The sequence below is a fragment of the Myotis myotis genome, unplaced genomic scaffold, assembly GCF_014108235.1.
Source record: "Myotis myotis isolate mMyoMyo1 unplaced genomic scaffold, mMyoMyo1.p scaffold_m19_p_3, whole genome shotgun sequence".
In the NCBI taxonomy this organism is placed as follows: Eukaryota; Metazoa; Chordata; class Mammalia; order Chiroptera; family Vespertilionidae; genus Myotis; species Myotis myotis.
This window is the reverse complement of record NW_023416335.1, coordinates 99,133,203-99,149,138: the sequence shown is the minus strand read 5'-3', so window position 1 is coordinate 99,149,138 and position 15,936 is coordinate 99,133,203. Positions and strand designations below refer to the sequence as shown.

At 36.4% G+C, this 15,936-nt stretch overlaps 1 protein-coding gene across 6 annotated transcripts in view; it reads right to left on the bottom strand.

Annotated features, from left to right (window-relative positions):
* The window catches only part of NBEA (neurobeachin), a 1,002,985-nt gene that overhangs the window by 24,893 nt on the left and 962,156 nt on the right, over positions 1-15,936 (bottom strand). For 2 of the 6 annotated variants that reach the window (XM_036298874.1, XM_036298875.1), the window contains 6 exons: positions 12,375-12,437; positions 11,957-12,046; positions 9,387-9,579; positions 5,145-5,216; positions 2,294-2,449; positions 1,628-1,798 (listed from right to left, as the gene is read on the bottom strand). In XM_036298874.1, coding sequence (XP_036154767.1) covers positions 1,628-1,798; positions 2,294-2,449; positions 5,145-5,216; positions 9,387-9,579; positions 11,957-12,046; positions 12,375-12,437 — 745 coding nt within the window. The remainder of the gene's footprint in view (positions 1-1,627; positions 1,799-2,293; positions 2,450-5,144; positions 5,217-9,386; positions 9,580-11,956; positions 12,047-12,374; positions 12,438-15,936) is intronic. The other 4 variants (XM_036298876.1, XM_036298879.1, XM_036298877.1 and 1 more) reach the window with 2 other exon arrangements.

Here is a 15,936-nt window from a genome sequence, read left to right as displayed (position 1 = left end):
ACTTCAGAATACACTTTGTTTCTTCATCTACTGCTCTTCAACTGTAGCTATAGGCAAGAATAAAACCTCACAAAATATTTGGTCATCTATTCTATCATCTATCTATCTATCTATCATCTATCTATCTATCTATCTATCTATCTATCTATCTATCTATCTATATCTATCCATCATCATTTTATTGTCTATCTATCCATCATCATTTTATCATCTATCTATCTATCATCTATCTATCTATCTATCTATCTATCTATCTATCTATCTATCATCATCTATCCATTTTTTTTTCTGTATGATAGTGCCTTTGCTCCTACCATAGTCATTTCCTATTTTTGCAGTATTCCTGTCAAAACACATAAGAGTTGGGGGTGAGTGGGACTTGAAGAGTAAATGTACAATTCAGTTTCCATCCCCAGCTATTTCACAGGTTGGAATGGACCAGGGAAGGCAGCCTCCAGCCACACAGTTGCAATATGTCATCTTGCACATTTCTCATCTATTCTTAAAATATTTCAGTGGTAGATGCCAGCATTCTTAAGAAATTCTTATCTCTGTTAGTCATCAATATTCCTTTAAGTCATGTTTTGGTTTATTTTGGAGTACTGTTTAAGCTTGGACCAATGTATGAATTATAATTAGGATAACCCTGGTTTAGGTACTTGCCATTACCAATGCTTTATAGAAAACAATCTCTATTTTACTGAAAATATGTGAACTTGAACTACTGAAAGCTTGGTAATTAAAAACACTAATTATATCTAGGCAACCTCTTATCTGGTTCTCAGTCATTTTACACTATTCATTGAAAACCTGTTATGTGTGTAACTATGCCAGGAACCAGAGACTTCAAATGGAAAGGAAGAGACTCATGACACATTTCAGTTCTTCCTCAAAACAACAGTTCCAAGGAACAATAACTGACTTTCCATGAACAAAGGTTCCATGGAAAAACATGTTTGAGAAACTGTGGGTTAAACAATTGTTCACATATCTATTTGTGTAAGACTTTTACAGCTTCATAGCAAATAAGAGTATATGTGGTATTTTCTAAAATTATTTTACTCTGGATTCTCATTTTCCCCCTACAGAATATCTTAAAGAGCACTGTTGAATAAAAACATTTAAGAATCATCCCAAGCAAAGAAATCTCTTTGTTCATGTTTTGCCTTCTCAATGACTATTCTGAAGTTGGTACTCAATCATTGTTAAATGAATAAAAGGAGATAGTTACTATACTACATGGCAGAAAGTAGTAAGTGTCCTCACTGAGGTACAAATAAAACTTTATGGAAATTCAGAGGAGGGAGAGAATTCAGCTGGGAGAAACTATATAAGGTTTAATGAATCAGGAAATTTCTGAAGGACAGGGGCATTTGAAGATAAAAGAAGGGCAGCTGAGCAGAAGGTCAAAGGGAAGGGACCTGGGAGCATCTCCAGGCTAAAAGTTATAATACTTGCTCTTTTTTACACATTGAATAAAGCTACATTCCAATAGAAATCTTTGCCACCTAAAATTTTGTATTTTAAAATCCTTACAAACTGAGGAAAAACTATTAGAAAAATTAAAAAGGGAAGTTATACTTAAATGAATTTATAGTCTGATAGGACAGTACTAAACAATACTTACTGCTATTAGGGTTGTCTCCAATGATATGGTGTCGCCCACTCCAGTACCAGAGAAGCAGGGTTGCATCTCGAGACCCTGACACAATATAGCAGTCCCCACCTATGTATGATTCAGACCTGGCCAAGCAGGTGACCACATCCCAATGGCCAAATACAATCTGAGTTAATTTCCCTGAAACACAGACACAGCAGATTTAATTCATTTGCTATTTTTCTTTAAATGGCAAGAGCTTTATTTTACTATATTTGTGAAAAGTGACCCTATAGACCTACAAATTTGTAAGGTAATTAAATTATAGCGACAGACTTGCTTCCTTTAATTGCTTCTGAAAAATAATACAGTACTATCACTTGGGATTTTTTAAGAAAAGGACTTACAAGATAACACAATGATGATTTTTGTTTGAGCCAGACTAAAGGGAGATTTAAGGTCTTTTACTGGATTTGATTTGGAATGAGACAACAGTCCCCTTTGCCCTGTGAAATCAGGGTTCATACTAAAGTTCAGAATGGAGGGCATGATAAATAGTTAACTTATAATGTAAACATTTAATTTGGATCTTGGCACTCAAGATAAAAATGCCTACATTATTATGATTTCAAATTATGATTTAAATATAACAATAGGCATTTTGAAGAGAATAAGGTATTTCAAATTGAAGGGTACCTGTTTCTGTAGAATAAACTCTGAAACTCTTATCCCAGAATCCACAGATGAGAATATAGCGATTATCCGCTGTGACCACAAAACAATGTGCATTGATTTGGATACTCTGGTCAACAAGGTCTGTGATCTGCCGTTTGTTCACACCAGAATTATTGGCTAAATGTAAATAGAAAAAAAAAGAAATATTTCATACAAGTTTCATCAAGCACTTATAGAAGTAATAATTTTATACTTCATTTGTGTAGAAAAGTTTTTTTAAGGGTATATAGGTTAATATTTTAATATTTACCCATGAGGAATATAAACATTTTTAGTAGCAGTGATTATTTATAAACCATATTACATATTTAAAAGTTGTCATAAATGTAAATTCTTCCTCCACCAATAAATAAATACAATATGAGGAATTCAAGATAATGACTTTAAAACAATAACAATATCTAAATGCATTTAATTTCATATATGTTTACTATACACAAGTTCATTAGTGTCCACAAGTTTAACATTAATGAGGCATAATACTGTCTAAGGTATACTATATAAGGAAAAAATATCTTAATATTTGCCTCAATCTGTCATTTTCTGATAGCATTTACAATTCATGTAAAAATAAGATAGAGATTTGAACAAGGGATGTTGCTATGTGGGCAGTCTACAGGGAGCTTTAGGTAAGCAACTTTAAAGACTTGGATTGTCAACAAACAGAAGGCCTTTCCAGAATGGGCTGGCAGGGGACCAGAGGAATAAAAAAGATGGGAGAGGAACTGAAGAGGAAAGGGACAGGCAAAGAGTCAGTGGACAGAACTGGGATCTGAATAAAGTTAAGAACACAGAAACATGATCTGATTTCCCCAGTGCCTGTCTGTATGCCAGCCTATCCCTTACTCTACACCACCCTATCAGGCTAAATCCATGGGCTGAATTCTAAAACAGAAAATGTGATGTAGAAGATCACCATCTCTCTAAAACTCAAATTAAATCTATGTGCTACTATTTGTGGAGATCTACTAACACTATAATAATATTTACTAAAGAAGATACACAATAAAAAAAAAAACTGTGCAAGAACGGTAGCAAAGAAAATGAAAGATCCTAAGTCCCTTAAACACTATGCAAGTTATATATATATATATATATATATATATATATATATATATATATATATATATATATATATATATATGGCTAATATGCTAAGTGTTTGACTGTCCGGGTAATGACATCACGTAGCAACTCCCGGCTTCCTCTCCCTAGCAACTAGCCTCCTTGCAGTTTCTTCAGCCCAGCAACACGACTTGCTTTATAACCAGGTGGAAAAATTTTACACTGTAATCAAATGTCTGTGAAGCATTTTCCTATGCCTCATCTCATTTGATCCTCACTGAAGTCCTAGAATGGGTAGATAGGAGACTAGGTAGAATCCTATTTTCTTTTCATTAGCCAGAAAACAGAGATTTAGAAAGTTTAGAAACTTGATCCAACTGAAAAAAAGTAAGAAATGGTGAACCTTGAAAATGACTTTAGGTTTTCTCACTGCACAGAACATAGTCAAACACTGCTGCAGTTAAATGTTTCACCCTTCGGTCTCCCTGTGTGCTTTACAATAATAATCTGATATTTACTGCTGTGTTGCTGACAATTACCTGAAAGAGAATTTGGGGTGCTTCCCTGGGCTGGGAAAAGTTGAGCTACATCAGAAAGCAGATCTAATTAAGCAAGTTTATTCTATATCTATAAAAGGCTAAGTTAACTTGCACATGCATGACACATATAAAGCTCTCACTGGAGCCAATCGCACATGTGTGTTTCAATCTGTCATTGTTGATCATGAATTTAGTTGACACATCTATTATGGAGAAAGGGAGAATAGCAATAGTAAAATATTTCTACTAATTAATTTCCTTTCAATGTGCATGAATTTGTGCACCAGGCTACTAGTAATTATATATAACTATATAATTGGTCCTTTATTTATTCTAATACAGCTATTAATTTTTCCATGGTTACACTCTACTTGTATGTGATATTGTTGATGTTTCTTGGTATAGCTAGACTCTAAAAATATTCCTGGTACTAAACCTTACATCCTCCTCAAGACATATAAATGCTATTATAGATAGGGGTATACCTGACTGAAATGGTTGTCTCTATCTTATTTCTGGGTTCAGAGATAAAGGGTGAATTAATATAAGCAAAAAGTACTATAACTTGTATGTGGCTTAATATTTCATAGAATTTTGATTATTTTCCTAATTTAGTTTTCTACATGATCACCTGAAATAGGCAAAACCAACATTAGTATTATAAACCATCTTGCAGATATGAAACTGAGGCCTAGAAAGATTAAGAGGCTTGTTCTGGATCATATGGCTAATAAAGGTGTATGTGATAAGTTAAAATATATGTAATATCTTCTGCAAAGAGTTATAGCTCATGAGCTTGCAATTTATATGAAATATTTAATTTAAAAAATGTTTTAGCCCTACTAAATAAAGATTTCTTTAAAAAGATGTTTTTCAGTATTAGTTTTTTTTAATAATCTCTTTGAGCCCTTACATTTTTTAAATAATATCAAGCTGTAAAAGACTAGTTTAGGATGAAAGAAAGAACAGTTTGGAAATATGTGCCTTGTTTAGAACCAACTCAAAATGACTTCCTAAAACATAAAGGAAAGCCACAAATAAGTGTTTAATACCAACAAAGTTCTTATATGGCATATTATGATTTTCACAGCTCTTTACTGGTAATTTGACATTATTTGCACATAAATTCTGTGGTATAAAAATATTATTCAACTATCATTTGTGAACAGTCAGCATTCATGAAAATATATACTTTTTTGTTGGCATACCAATGAGTGGATCCATTTCAATGGGAAGATGATGGGCTTGATCCAAGGAGTACCCTGGAGCTCCTCTGAGGCCTACAGATTAAATAAAAAGAGAAAACTACCATTAAATTATCAGAAAAGAGGCATTTCGTAATAAGCAGTATTTTATGATGATTATACCAAATATACATTTGCTTAAAGGTTATTTGGTAAATTCTTGTGAGAATGATTAAGTCCCACCACATGTCTTTGTAGATAGTCTTTTAAAAAATCATTACAATAGAGACTGCTAGTTTCCACTTAGGATGTAGAATGTAGAAAGCTAGAAAGAATGTTAATATCATAACAAAAAGCTGGATAAAATAGATTATCATAACATTTCTTGAACCCAAAAGAGAGCTAAGGTTGCTGGGCAACTAATGAGGCTGAAATCTAAGAAAAGGCCATGCCTGCAAGCAGCGATGTGTGTGAGAACAGGTTCACCTAGACACGGGCAGAGGGGAGATGCAGCTCCCACCCAAGTGGGTCTTCTTTCAATATAGGACAAGTCAACTAAAGGCATAAACCTGAGCCACACCTCAAATCTTAAACTCAGTAAAAACTTCCTTCAGAAGATTAATGTTTTAGGGCTTGATTAAGGTCATCAGTCATAATTTATTACATGTGATTATATCTAAATATATAAAAAGCTAATATGTTAAGTGTCCATCCGACTGGTCTCTATGACACGCACTGACCACCAGGGGGCAGATGCTTAACACAGGAGCTGCAGTGATGTGCACTGGCCATTTACAGAGAAACAGCACCACGGACCTGGAGCCCACAAAGCAACACTCAGTTTCCCCCAAGTGGGACACAGGCCCTGACACCACCTGGAGTGACACCCCACCAAATCGCAGCCAAAGCTGCCAAGACCCCATGGCACAAAATGAGGCACACAGCCCAGTCCAGCCCAGCCCAGAAATGGTAGCTGTGGCCACCAGTTAATGATGTCACGTAGCAACACCCGGCTTCCTCTTCCTAGCAACTAGCCTCCTTGCAGTTTCTTCAGTCCAGCAACACGACTTGCTTTATAGCCAGGTGGAAACATTTCACACTGTAACCAAATGTCTGTGAAGCCTTTTCCTGTGCCTCGTCTTATTTGATCCTCACAGAAGTCCTGGAATAGGTAGATAGGAGACTAGGTGGAATCCTATTTTCTTTTCATTAGCCAGAAAACAGAGATTTAGAAAGTTTAGAAACTTGACCCAACTGAAAAAAAGTAAGAAATGGTGAACCTTGAAAATGACTTCAGGTTTTCTCACTGCGCAAAATACAGTCAAAGACTGCTGCAGTTAAATATTTTACCCTTTGTTCTTCCTGTGTGCTCTACAATAATAATCTGCTTCATATTGATATATACTGCTGTGTTGCTGACAATTACCTGAAAGAGAATTTGGAGTGCTTCACTGGGCTGGAAAAAGTTTAACTCAATCAGGAAGCAGGTCTAATTAATCAAGTTTATTCTATATCTATAAAAAGGCTAAGTTGACTTGTGCATGTGGGATACATATAAAGCTCTTGCTGGCACCAATCACACGTGTGTGTTTCAATCTGTCATTGTTGATTGTGAATTTGGTTGACACTTCTATTATAGAGAAAGGGCGAATAGTGATATTAAAATATTTCTTCTAATTAATTTCCTTTCAATGTGCACGAATCTGTGCACTGGGCCACTAGTATAACATATAATGTTTTGGAACAATTCTAAAGAAAAATTTAGTCCTTCATAATTTTCTCCCAATACAAAACATTTCTAGAGGCTAAGACTCCTGTAAATATTCATATACAGGACTGGGCAAAAGTAGGTTTACAGTTGTGAGTATGCGAGACACAGAGGTTATTCTTGTATTATTATTTATTATTGTACTAGAGGCCTGGTGCATGACATTCGTGCACTGGGGTTGTGGGGGTCCCTGAGCCCGACCTGTACCCTCTCCAATCTGGGAGCCCTCAGGGGAGCCCTCTCCAATCAGGGAGTTTCCGTCTGTCTTTGCAATCATATGAGTGAATTTTCTGAGACCCCAACTCAGTTTGGTTTGTTGCTCACAGAATAATAGAGGCATGTTTTTTTTCTTTGCTTCATTGGTGGAGATTTCCTGGAAGTTTTAGGATATCTTCACTTTAATTTTCCTAGACACTCTGATTTTACTTCTGTCTCTCACCTTTGCTTTCCCTCCATCCCCCACCACAACAGTAACTTGTTTCAGGCTCACTTTGCTTTAGTGTCTAGGACAGCCGTGGGCAAACTACGGCCCGTGGGCCAGATCCGGCCAGTTTGAAATGAATAAAACTAAAAAAAAAAAAAAGACCGTACCCTTTTATGTAATGATGGTTACTTTGAATTTATATTAGTTCACACAAACACTCCATCCATGCTTTTGTTCTGGCCCTCCGGTCCAGTTTAAGAACCCATTGTGGCCCTCGAGTCAAAAAGTTTGCCCACCCCTGGTCTAGGAGATCCATCTGCCACCTAAACTATGATTCCCAGCATTCCTGGTGCTCCCCAAGCTCTGGGCTTCCGCTTCCGGTGCTGGAGCTGCCACCAAAACTACTATTCCCAGAATTCCCAGTGTTCCCTGCAATCTTGGTTTTCCCTTCCTGCTCTGTCTCTGTCCCATGGCCTCCCACTCTGCCAAGTCCTTCAAGCCGACAGCTCTCCCTCTGTGCTCTCTGTCAGGCGGCTTGGGGAGCCAATTTCCCCAAGCTGCTCTACTCTCTGCCAGCTCTCCCATTCTGCTCTCCACCCGGCTCCTGTGTATGCAAATTAATCTGTCATCTTCACCAGGTTAATTTGCATACTTACTCCTGATTGGCTGGTGAGCATAGCAGAGGGACAGTCAATTTACATGTTTCTCTTTTATTATATAGGATTATTTTCATATGAACGATTGTAAACCTACTTTTGCCCAATCCTGTATATTTGAAGATGTTTGCTATACATTTCTTATTGAATGGAAGTAGTTCTACTTCATGTTGATAACATCACCAAAAACTGTAAAATAGGTACACTTAGAAGCTTTTAGGAGACTAAGCTATGGTATAAATGATTATTTTTCAGAGAAATACAGAAATAAATAGAATAGAAAGATTTCAGTTAATTCACCATGGCTCATCCATTCAGTCCTGGAGACAGTGGGAATCCTGGAAATTCCAGGGAGATTGTAAGTGTTGAACTGGGCCAACTAAATAATTTGGTCACATCCACTTCTGTCCTGATTAAATAAGTATCAATATGTCTAGTTTTTATGACAGAATTATATCACTTCAAGATGAACTGGCTGAAACTTTCAGGAATAAGTTTGGAGAAAACACATGTGAAATCACTGAATAACTTAGATTTGTCTTTTGTCAAAGACTCTTAGCTTTACAAGGAGAAAGATGGCGTTTATCTTCTTCATTGCTGTATGCTCATGACTATCTGACACACAGTGGCCATTCAAATATTTGCTAAAGAAATTAATGAGGTAAAAGAAAGAGGATTTGAAACCATTATTCAGAAAATGCGGATTCAAACTCACTTTTGTTTAATATGGGAAAACTGTTTTTTCTGGGGGCAGTGGTAGAGTAGGGTGGAAGGACCTGACTGATTTGAAGAACTGCTTCTATTTATCAGATATCTTGAATACTTGATCATCAGCTAAGCATTCTGTGAGCATCCTATGTAATATGCAAATTAACCCTCACACCCTCACAAGATGGCTGTCTACAACCAGGCTGGCAGGGGGGTTAGTGAGGGATGACCAAACGACTGAACAAGCAGGTTGCATGGGGTAACCAGGCCAGTGGGGGGGGCATGAGGGGCGACCAGGCTGGCAGGGGGGGGCAGTTGGGGGCAATCAGGCCAGCAAGGAGGGCAGTTAGGGGTGACCAGGCAGGCAGGCAGATGAGGGATTAGGAGCCAGCGGTTCAGGATTGTGAGACCCGGAATTGGGCCTAAATCAGCAGTCGGACACCCCCCAAAAGGTCCCGGATTGGAAAGGGTGCAGACTGGGCTGAGGGGATCCCCACCCTATGCACGAATTTTGTGCACTGGGACTGTAGTCAAAATATGACAGCAGCAGATAAGACAGACAAGGGTCATACAGTTAGGTCTGACAATTATTTACTCTGCTGCATTTTGGTGATAATTTGGCAGAGTAGCTTGCCTGCAGAAACACATATCTTACCTTAATTGCAGTATTTAAGAACCATTTAGCAAGTGACTTTCTTAGATGTACCTACCTACTGTGTTGTGCCATCGATTCACTGCAAACAGTCTGCTGCAGGTCACAGTCACCACAGCAGGGATAGTCAGGTGGGGCAGTGTGTTCGCTGCCACATGGGTTACTGGAGAATTTGATGGAAACTTCAGCACCATGATCACATCCTGTTGCATCTGATCTTTAAACATGAGTGGACTCTGTGGAAGGAAACACTGTTGAATAGAAAGGGAAGAGAGTGAAAGAAAACAGAAGGGATAACACAGTTAGTGAAAGTTCTGGGGAGCATGAGGTTAGCATGAGCACACAGAGAACAAAACAATGCTAATTTTGGTATTGTGAAGACAGCACAGAAAAGAGAGCAGGGACTCTGGTAGTCATTGATGGAGGACACCCAATTCTTAACAACCAGTCTCCATTTAAGTATCACCAGACTGCAATGTAAGAAGTTAGCTTATAGTTATGTGCACATGATGTAACATAAATATTCAATGCAATTAAAACATCCGGTTTGTGGGAAAATTAGTCAAGTCAGTTACTGACACTGTTTACATGAAGTAGAAAGTACATAGATTGATATCTTTATTTTTTACCAGGTTGACCTGGGGTCATGGCTACTGTCTATATAGTGAGAACTTAATAGACTCCATTGACAGAGCTTTATACACATTTCTACTGTGGCACTACTGACTGCTTATGGTCTGTGCCTCTTTTCCCCAATCTGTACTGTGAGCTTACTGAAGGCTAACCTGCTTTTAATTTTTAAATCTTTGTTTCTCAAACATCGAGCTTATGACTTGAGAGACAGTAGATACTATAAGTACTACTATTAAGTACTATAAAACACTATAAATACTACTATATAAAAACACAAAATAGGGATCCTGGGAATAATCATTATTTAGCTCTCATCCATGTTTTGTAATTGCTATATATATGAATTCTCTGCTACATGAATTTAAAAAGCTTACATTTTCTTTATAAATAGTTCCAAGCAAATTTAGTCTCTAACAATTTCCCCTAGGAAAGTAATGGAGTCTAACCAGGCATTAATCCAGGATAAATATTATTATTATTATTATTATTATTATTATTATTATTATTAAACAAAGAAAACTAACTCAGGAATAAACTCTTCTTCCAAAGCATTTCATAAAGTAAGGTGTTCAGATAGATCATCTTGGACAGTTTATTAAAAATGCTTCATCTCAAGGCTTGAGAATCCATATCTACACTCTGACTGGGTGTTTGTATGGGAAAGCACACTTGGTACAGACCTTTCTGCTCTGTCACACACAAGGACCCATTCAATCAGAAGAGTTCATTAGCAACTCATCAAGGGGATGAAACTAGTTGAGCCATTATAGAGAAAAAAGTGCTTTCAAACAAACATTTTATTTGTGTATTTCACTAGGAGTTTGTCTACTGACTCTTTCAAGGTATAGAGGATGTACTTATTTGCCTCTGTATTGGCAATGCTTACCATCATGTCTGACACACAGAAGGGGCTCAATACAAATTTGTTAAGTAACTGACAGTATAAATGAAAGGTGTAAAAATACTTCCATCACCACATAACAACTCAGAACTTTGTGTATGTCTATACATATTCCAGAGCTCTTTTTCCCAAATTAGGGTATTTGCTGCCTTGATAACTGTCTAAAAAACCTGGTAAGTTGTAATTCATTACATTTTTTGCAAATACATTTTTATCTTCAAGCATTTTTTACTAGAGAAAAAATATTAAAACTCAGTTTTTAAAAAATCTAAATGTTTATCAGAAAAGTTTTTATTTTCTTCAAATTAGATAAAGAAGGAAATGTTTACTATTTGCTAATAAGCTAAAAAAGGACTGCTTTGCTATTAAAATATTCACATTAAAATGAAAATAATATTATTTTTCCATTGCAAATGGAAAAGGAAAATTTAACTTAAATTAAATAACTAATGATGATTGATGACACCAGCTAATGTTTATTGAGAACTTATTGCATGCCAGGTGCTGGTCTAAGTGGCGTACATATTGAGTAATGAAACTCTCAGGGATGATGAAATGTAAAGAGAAGTTAAATATACCTTGCCTAAGTCACTCACTAGTTAGTGGCAGAGCTGGTGTTTGACCCAACTCTGGCTCTGGAGCCCTTGTTCTTAACCCCTCTGCTCGACTGCCTCTCTGTCATGACCATAAATTACTTTTATATATCTTTTTTTAAAAATGAACTACTGCCCTTATCTCACCTTGCCCAAAAAGATTAAATTGGACAATATGCTGTATTTATATGTTTTTCATACTAATGAATAAATCAAATCTAATTGTGGTGTGGGTGTACATAGACTGTATGTGTATGAATGAGTTTATGTTGAGGCAGAGAAGATGGCTATTTTTGTGAACCCCAAATTGAGCTAGCTTCAGCAGGACTTAAAGGTAAGAACTGCACTCTCTTCTCTGTTTCTCTCTAGAGTATCAGTAAATATCTAGGTAAAGAGTTAACCAATATATTGAGACGCTTTAAAAACATTGCTAAAAATAACTTTTATTTGATCTATATCCAGCTACAAGAAAGAAAATTTCAACAAGCTGATATGTCTTACCAGGTGCATGGCAGAGCTCCGAGGCGGATGTGGCTCAATTAGTAACTGAGATGGTGTCTGTCCAAAGTTCTGTATCTGTGCCTCCATGGCCTGCAGGGGGAGGGGAGTGACTGTCATAATCAATAGGCATCAATGGGGGAGGTCAAGACACTCTGACAATGCAAGTGTATCCCAAGTCAGCCATGAAAGAAATCCAGAAAATTCACCGGGTGCTCTTCTCTCAGGGTGCAGAGTCATCCAAGTGTTAGTATTTTGTAGACAAGCTTTCATTTCCTTGCAAATGTGCTTCTGCTAACCAAGTCACTATTCTGACTTAGAAGCTCGGGTTAATTGTGAAAATGTTAACTTGTGAGAAAATGCATGCAGCTAATGACCAAAGAACACAGAACCTGCTTAACACTAAATACAACACATATACCTCAATAAAGTCCTTTGTAAGAAGGAACATATGGAGGTCTCTAATGAAATAAGCTTCTGAAATCTTTATGGGAATAAAAAAAATGAGACATAAAATCCACAGACAACACAAAATATAATTCAGAAAATCACATGTTCTAATAAACGGAGAAGGCAATCAGTAGAAATAACACTAAGACTTGTATAATGATTAAATGTAGCAAAACGTTCACTACAAAAATATATTTTAGCATGCTATGCTGCTTTAGATGAATCCTGGAATATTATTTTAAGGTATAAATTTATTATTTTCAAAAAGTTTCTGAAATTATAGAGAAAATTAACCCAAAGAGGAACCCATTATTTAAGCATTCTGAGCTATGCAATATTTCATTATGGCCTATGTAGATGGAAATATTAATGAGATTTTAAGGCTTCTAATGAATAAAAATAATTTTAGACCCCAAATTATCTAGACTGTATACTTTTATTGTATGTATGTCAAAGAGATAATCTTGAGAACTAAGTATATCTTCTATATGTAAATTCTACAGGCAAAATATTTCAATATTTTAAGCGAGACTAATGGAAGTAATTTTCTAAAATACTATATGTAATTTAATTCAACAAGGAGAACCACATTATTTACTATGATCATTACTCTGTTACCATGCTAATTTCCACCCTAAAATGATATGCCATTTTGTTGCACATAAAAGTGAAATATGAAAATCATTGCTGAGTGCAGGTAAGTTGGTAGATGGCTCTCAACACAATATTGCCACTAATCATATCACTATCAACAATTCTCATTTATAAAGCACTTAAATTTAACAACCTGTCCTCTTAGGCTGCAATTCAAAAAAATTTTTTCAATAAAAGTGTGAATTTTCAAATTTACTAGCAATATTAACCATGACTGCATCATTATCTGCCAGATTTTAGCATAAATGGGGCTTTGGTTCTTTTACTTGCAGAGGCATTACGATAAATTATTAAATCTCTTTAAGTGCTTCCCAATTTTAATGTATACATTTATTTGCATGGTGTCCACACATATGCAAAGTGTGACTATTTACCTTGATTGTACTCAAGCGATAACAGCATATTTTATCTTCTCAAGGCAAGATTTATGATTATATAATGGGGAAGTAATCATTTCTGGCTAGGTTCACATTATTATTAACAAACTCTTGAGAATTATTGAAAAAAAAGGAGTACTTTTATTGTTAAGCTGTCCTGATTAGAAAATGTCCAATACTTAGCTCAATGTATAATGAGGAGCTCAAGTCTCTCTAACAATAGATACTATTGCTTGTGTTTTTATTCTTCCAGAAAGAGGACCAGGGTGGGACTAGGGAGACAGGGATAAAATTAAACATTTAAATCTCTGGATCAGTGCCTTGAACTTAGCAGGTTCTTAGCAACTTAAATGTTCCTAAAAGGAAGGAATCAACAAACATGCTTTTGCTTGACTTTAATGTTTTTCTGAAAGGAAAGGATTAAAATTATACTAGAAAATATTATGAAACTGATTTAATTTCCAGAAATCTTCCAAATAGCTCTCTTCAGTGGGTCCTGTCTGATCCTTTTTGGACTGAGGTAGAAGACACACACACACACACACACACACACACACACACACATATATATATATATATATATATATATATATCTTAAATGAATCTCAAGTGGCATCAGGATAAATTTTAAGTTGTGATCAATCTCACCTTTTTATTAAGCAATCTATTCCTACATTGAACGTTTATTTCTTATTAGGCTAAACTGAATCCCTCTTCCTTGTGATCTAAAGGTTCTGATACTGATACTAATAACCTTTTAGCTATCTTGTAATTCTGCCTTCTAATAATTCTTTATCCTCTCATTAAAAAATGTATAAGTCTTGCCCTGGACAGGTGGTTCAGTTGGCTGGAGCATTGTCCTATCCACCAAAAAGTTGCGAGTTCAATTCCTGGTCAGAGCACATACCCAGGTTGCTGGCTGGATACCTGGTTGGGGCAAACAATCTCTCTCTCTCGCTCTTTCTCCCCCCTTCCTCTTTCACTAAAATAAATAAAAGCATAACCTTAGGTGAGGATTAAAAATATACAAGTCTTTCCAATCTTGAAAGAGCATGCTGTTTCTCCTAAGTTCTGTCTCTTGTCATTACCAACATGTATGTATGGGAAGTGAGCACCTACTTACTTTCTTCACCTGCTCCCCCATCATGTGTTTGCTATGTTCCCCCACTTTTAAAATGCCATCAATGTCTTCTTTATTGTCAAGAAGGAAGAGTGCACAAGGATGTGCAACCAATGGAGCATAGCCCTGGAGCAGTTATTCTAACTATTCCCTGATGGAGGAGAAGACACCTCCCTTCAGGAGGATCTTAGGCAGGGTTCTATCTCCTTCCCAGACTTTCTAAATCAGTGGTTCTCAACGTGTGGGTCCTGACCCCTTTGGGGATCGAACGACCCTTTCACAGGGGTCGCCTAAGACCATCGGAAAACACATATATAATTACATATTGTTTTTGTGATTAATCACTATGTTTTAATTATGTTCAATTTGTAACAATGAAAATACATCCTGCATATCAGATATTCACATTATGATTCATGACAGTAGCAAAATTACAGTTATGAAGTAGCAATGAAAATAATTTTATGGTTGGGGGTCACCACAACATGAGGAACTGTATTAAAGGGTCGCGGCATTAGGAAGGTTGAGACCCACTGCTGTAAATCATAATGAATGTCCTTCATATTCTCACAGCACCCCTCTCTATTGTGGAGTTCAACACAATTCTTCACATGACTGTTTGGTCTGAATCACTGCAGATCAGGACTATGATTTAGTCCTACAGAGTCCAAAAGTATTTGCTAAATTTAGAAGTGGGGCAATGGTGGGATATTTGTGCAAAATCTGAAAGGTTGCCTAGAAGAAGGAAAGCACAGTAGTAGAGAAAATTTCAGAGTTCTTTACCTTTTACAATTCAGTACTGCAAAAACAATTGACAAAGATTTGTTAAGTTGCTACTCTATGCCAATGGATACAAAATCAGATACCAGACTACTTCAGGAAGGTTTCAACCTCTAAGGTCATAAGATGGTTAACAAATCAGGGCGTGTGGCAGGTAGAAGGACCATGGTGAAGGCCAGCTCAGAGTACCAGGGAGCCGAGGGGAGTGAATGTATATCAGACTCAGGGTAAAAGTAGGAGGTAGGGACAGTAAGGCTATTAGAAGAAAGACTTTCAGAAAAAGGGCATAAACTGAGGTCTGAAGGTTGAGTAGGAATTAGCTAGTCCACAGCATTAAATATCAAATATTTTTTTCAATGTAGAATTTTTTCATTAATAATTTCCAAATATATTAAAACACCTTCAAATGACTTCTTAATGATAATTAAGTAGGCAGAAACGCAAAGATAAATGTGAACTAAGTTATGCATAGGGGAACAAATTAAGTGAATTCGAACAGTGTCATTTTCAGATTTCATACTAATGCATGGCATAGGACTTTTATCCAGCTCTTTGTTTTCTCACTTATTTTTCACAAGCTCTCTCTAGTCATCTTCCACTGT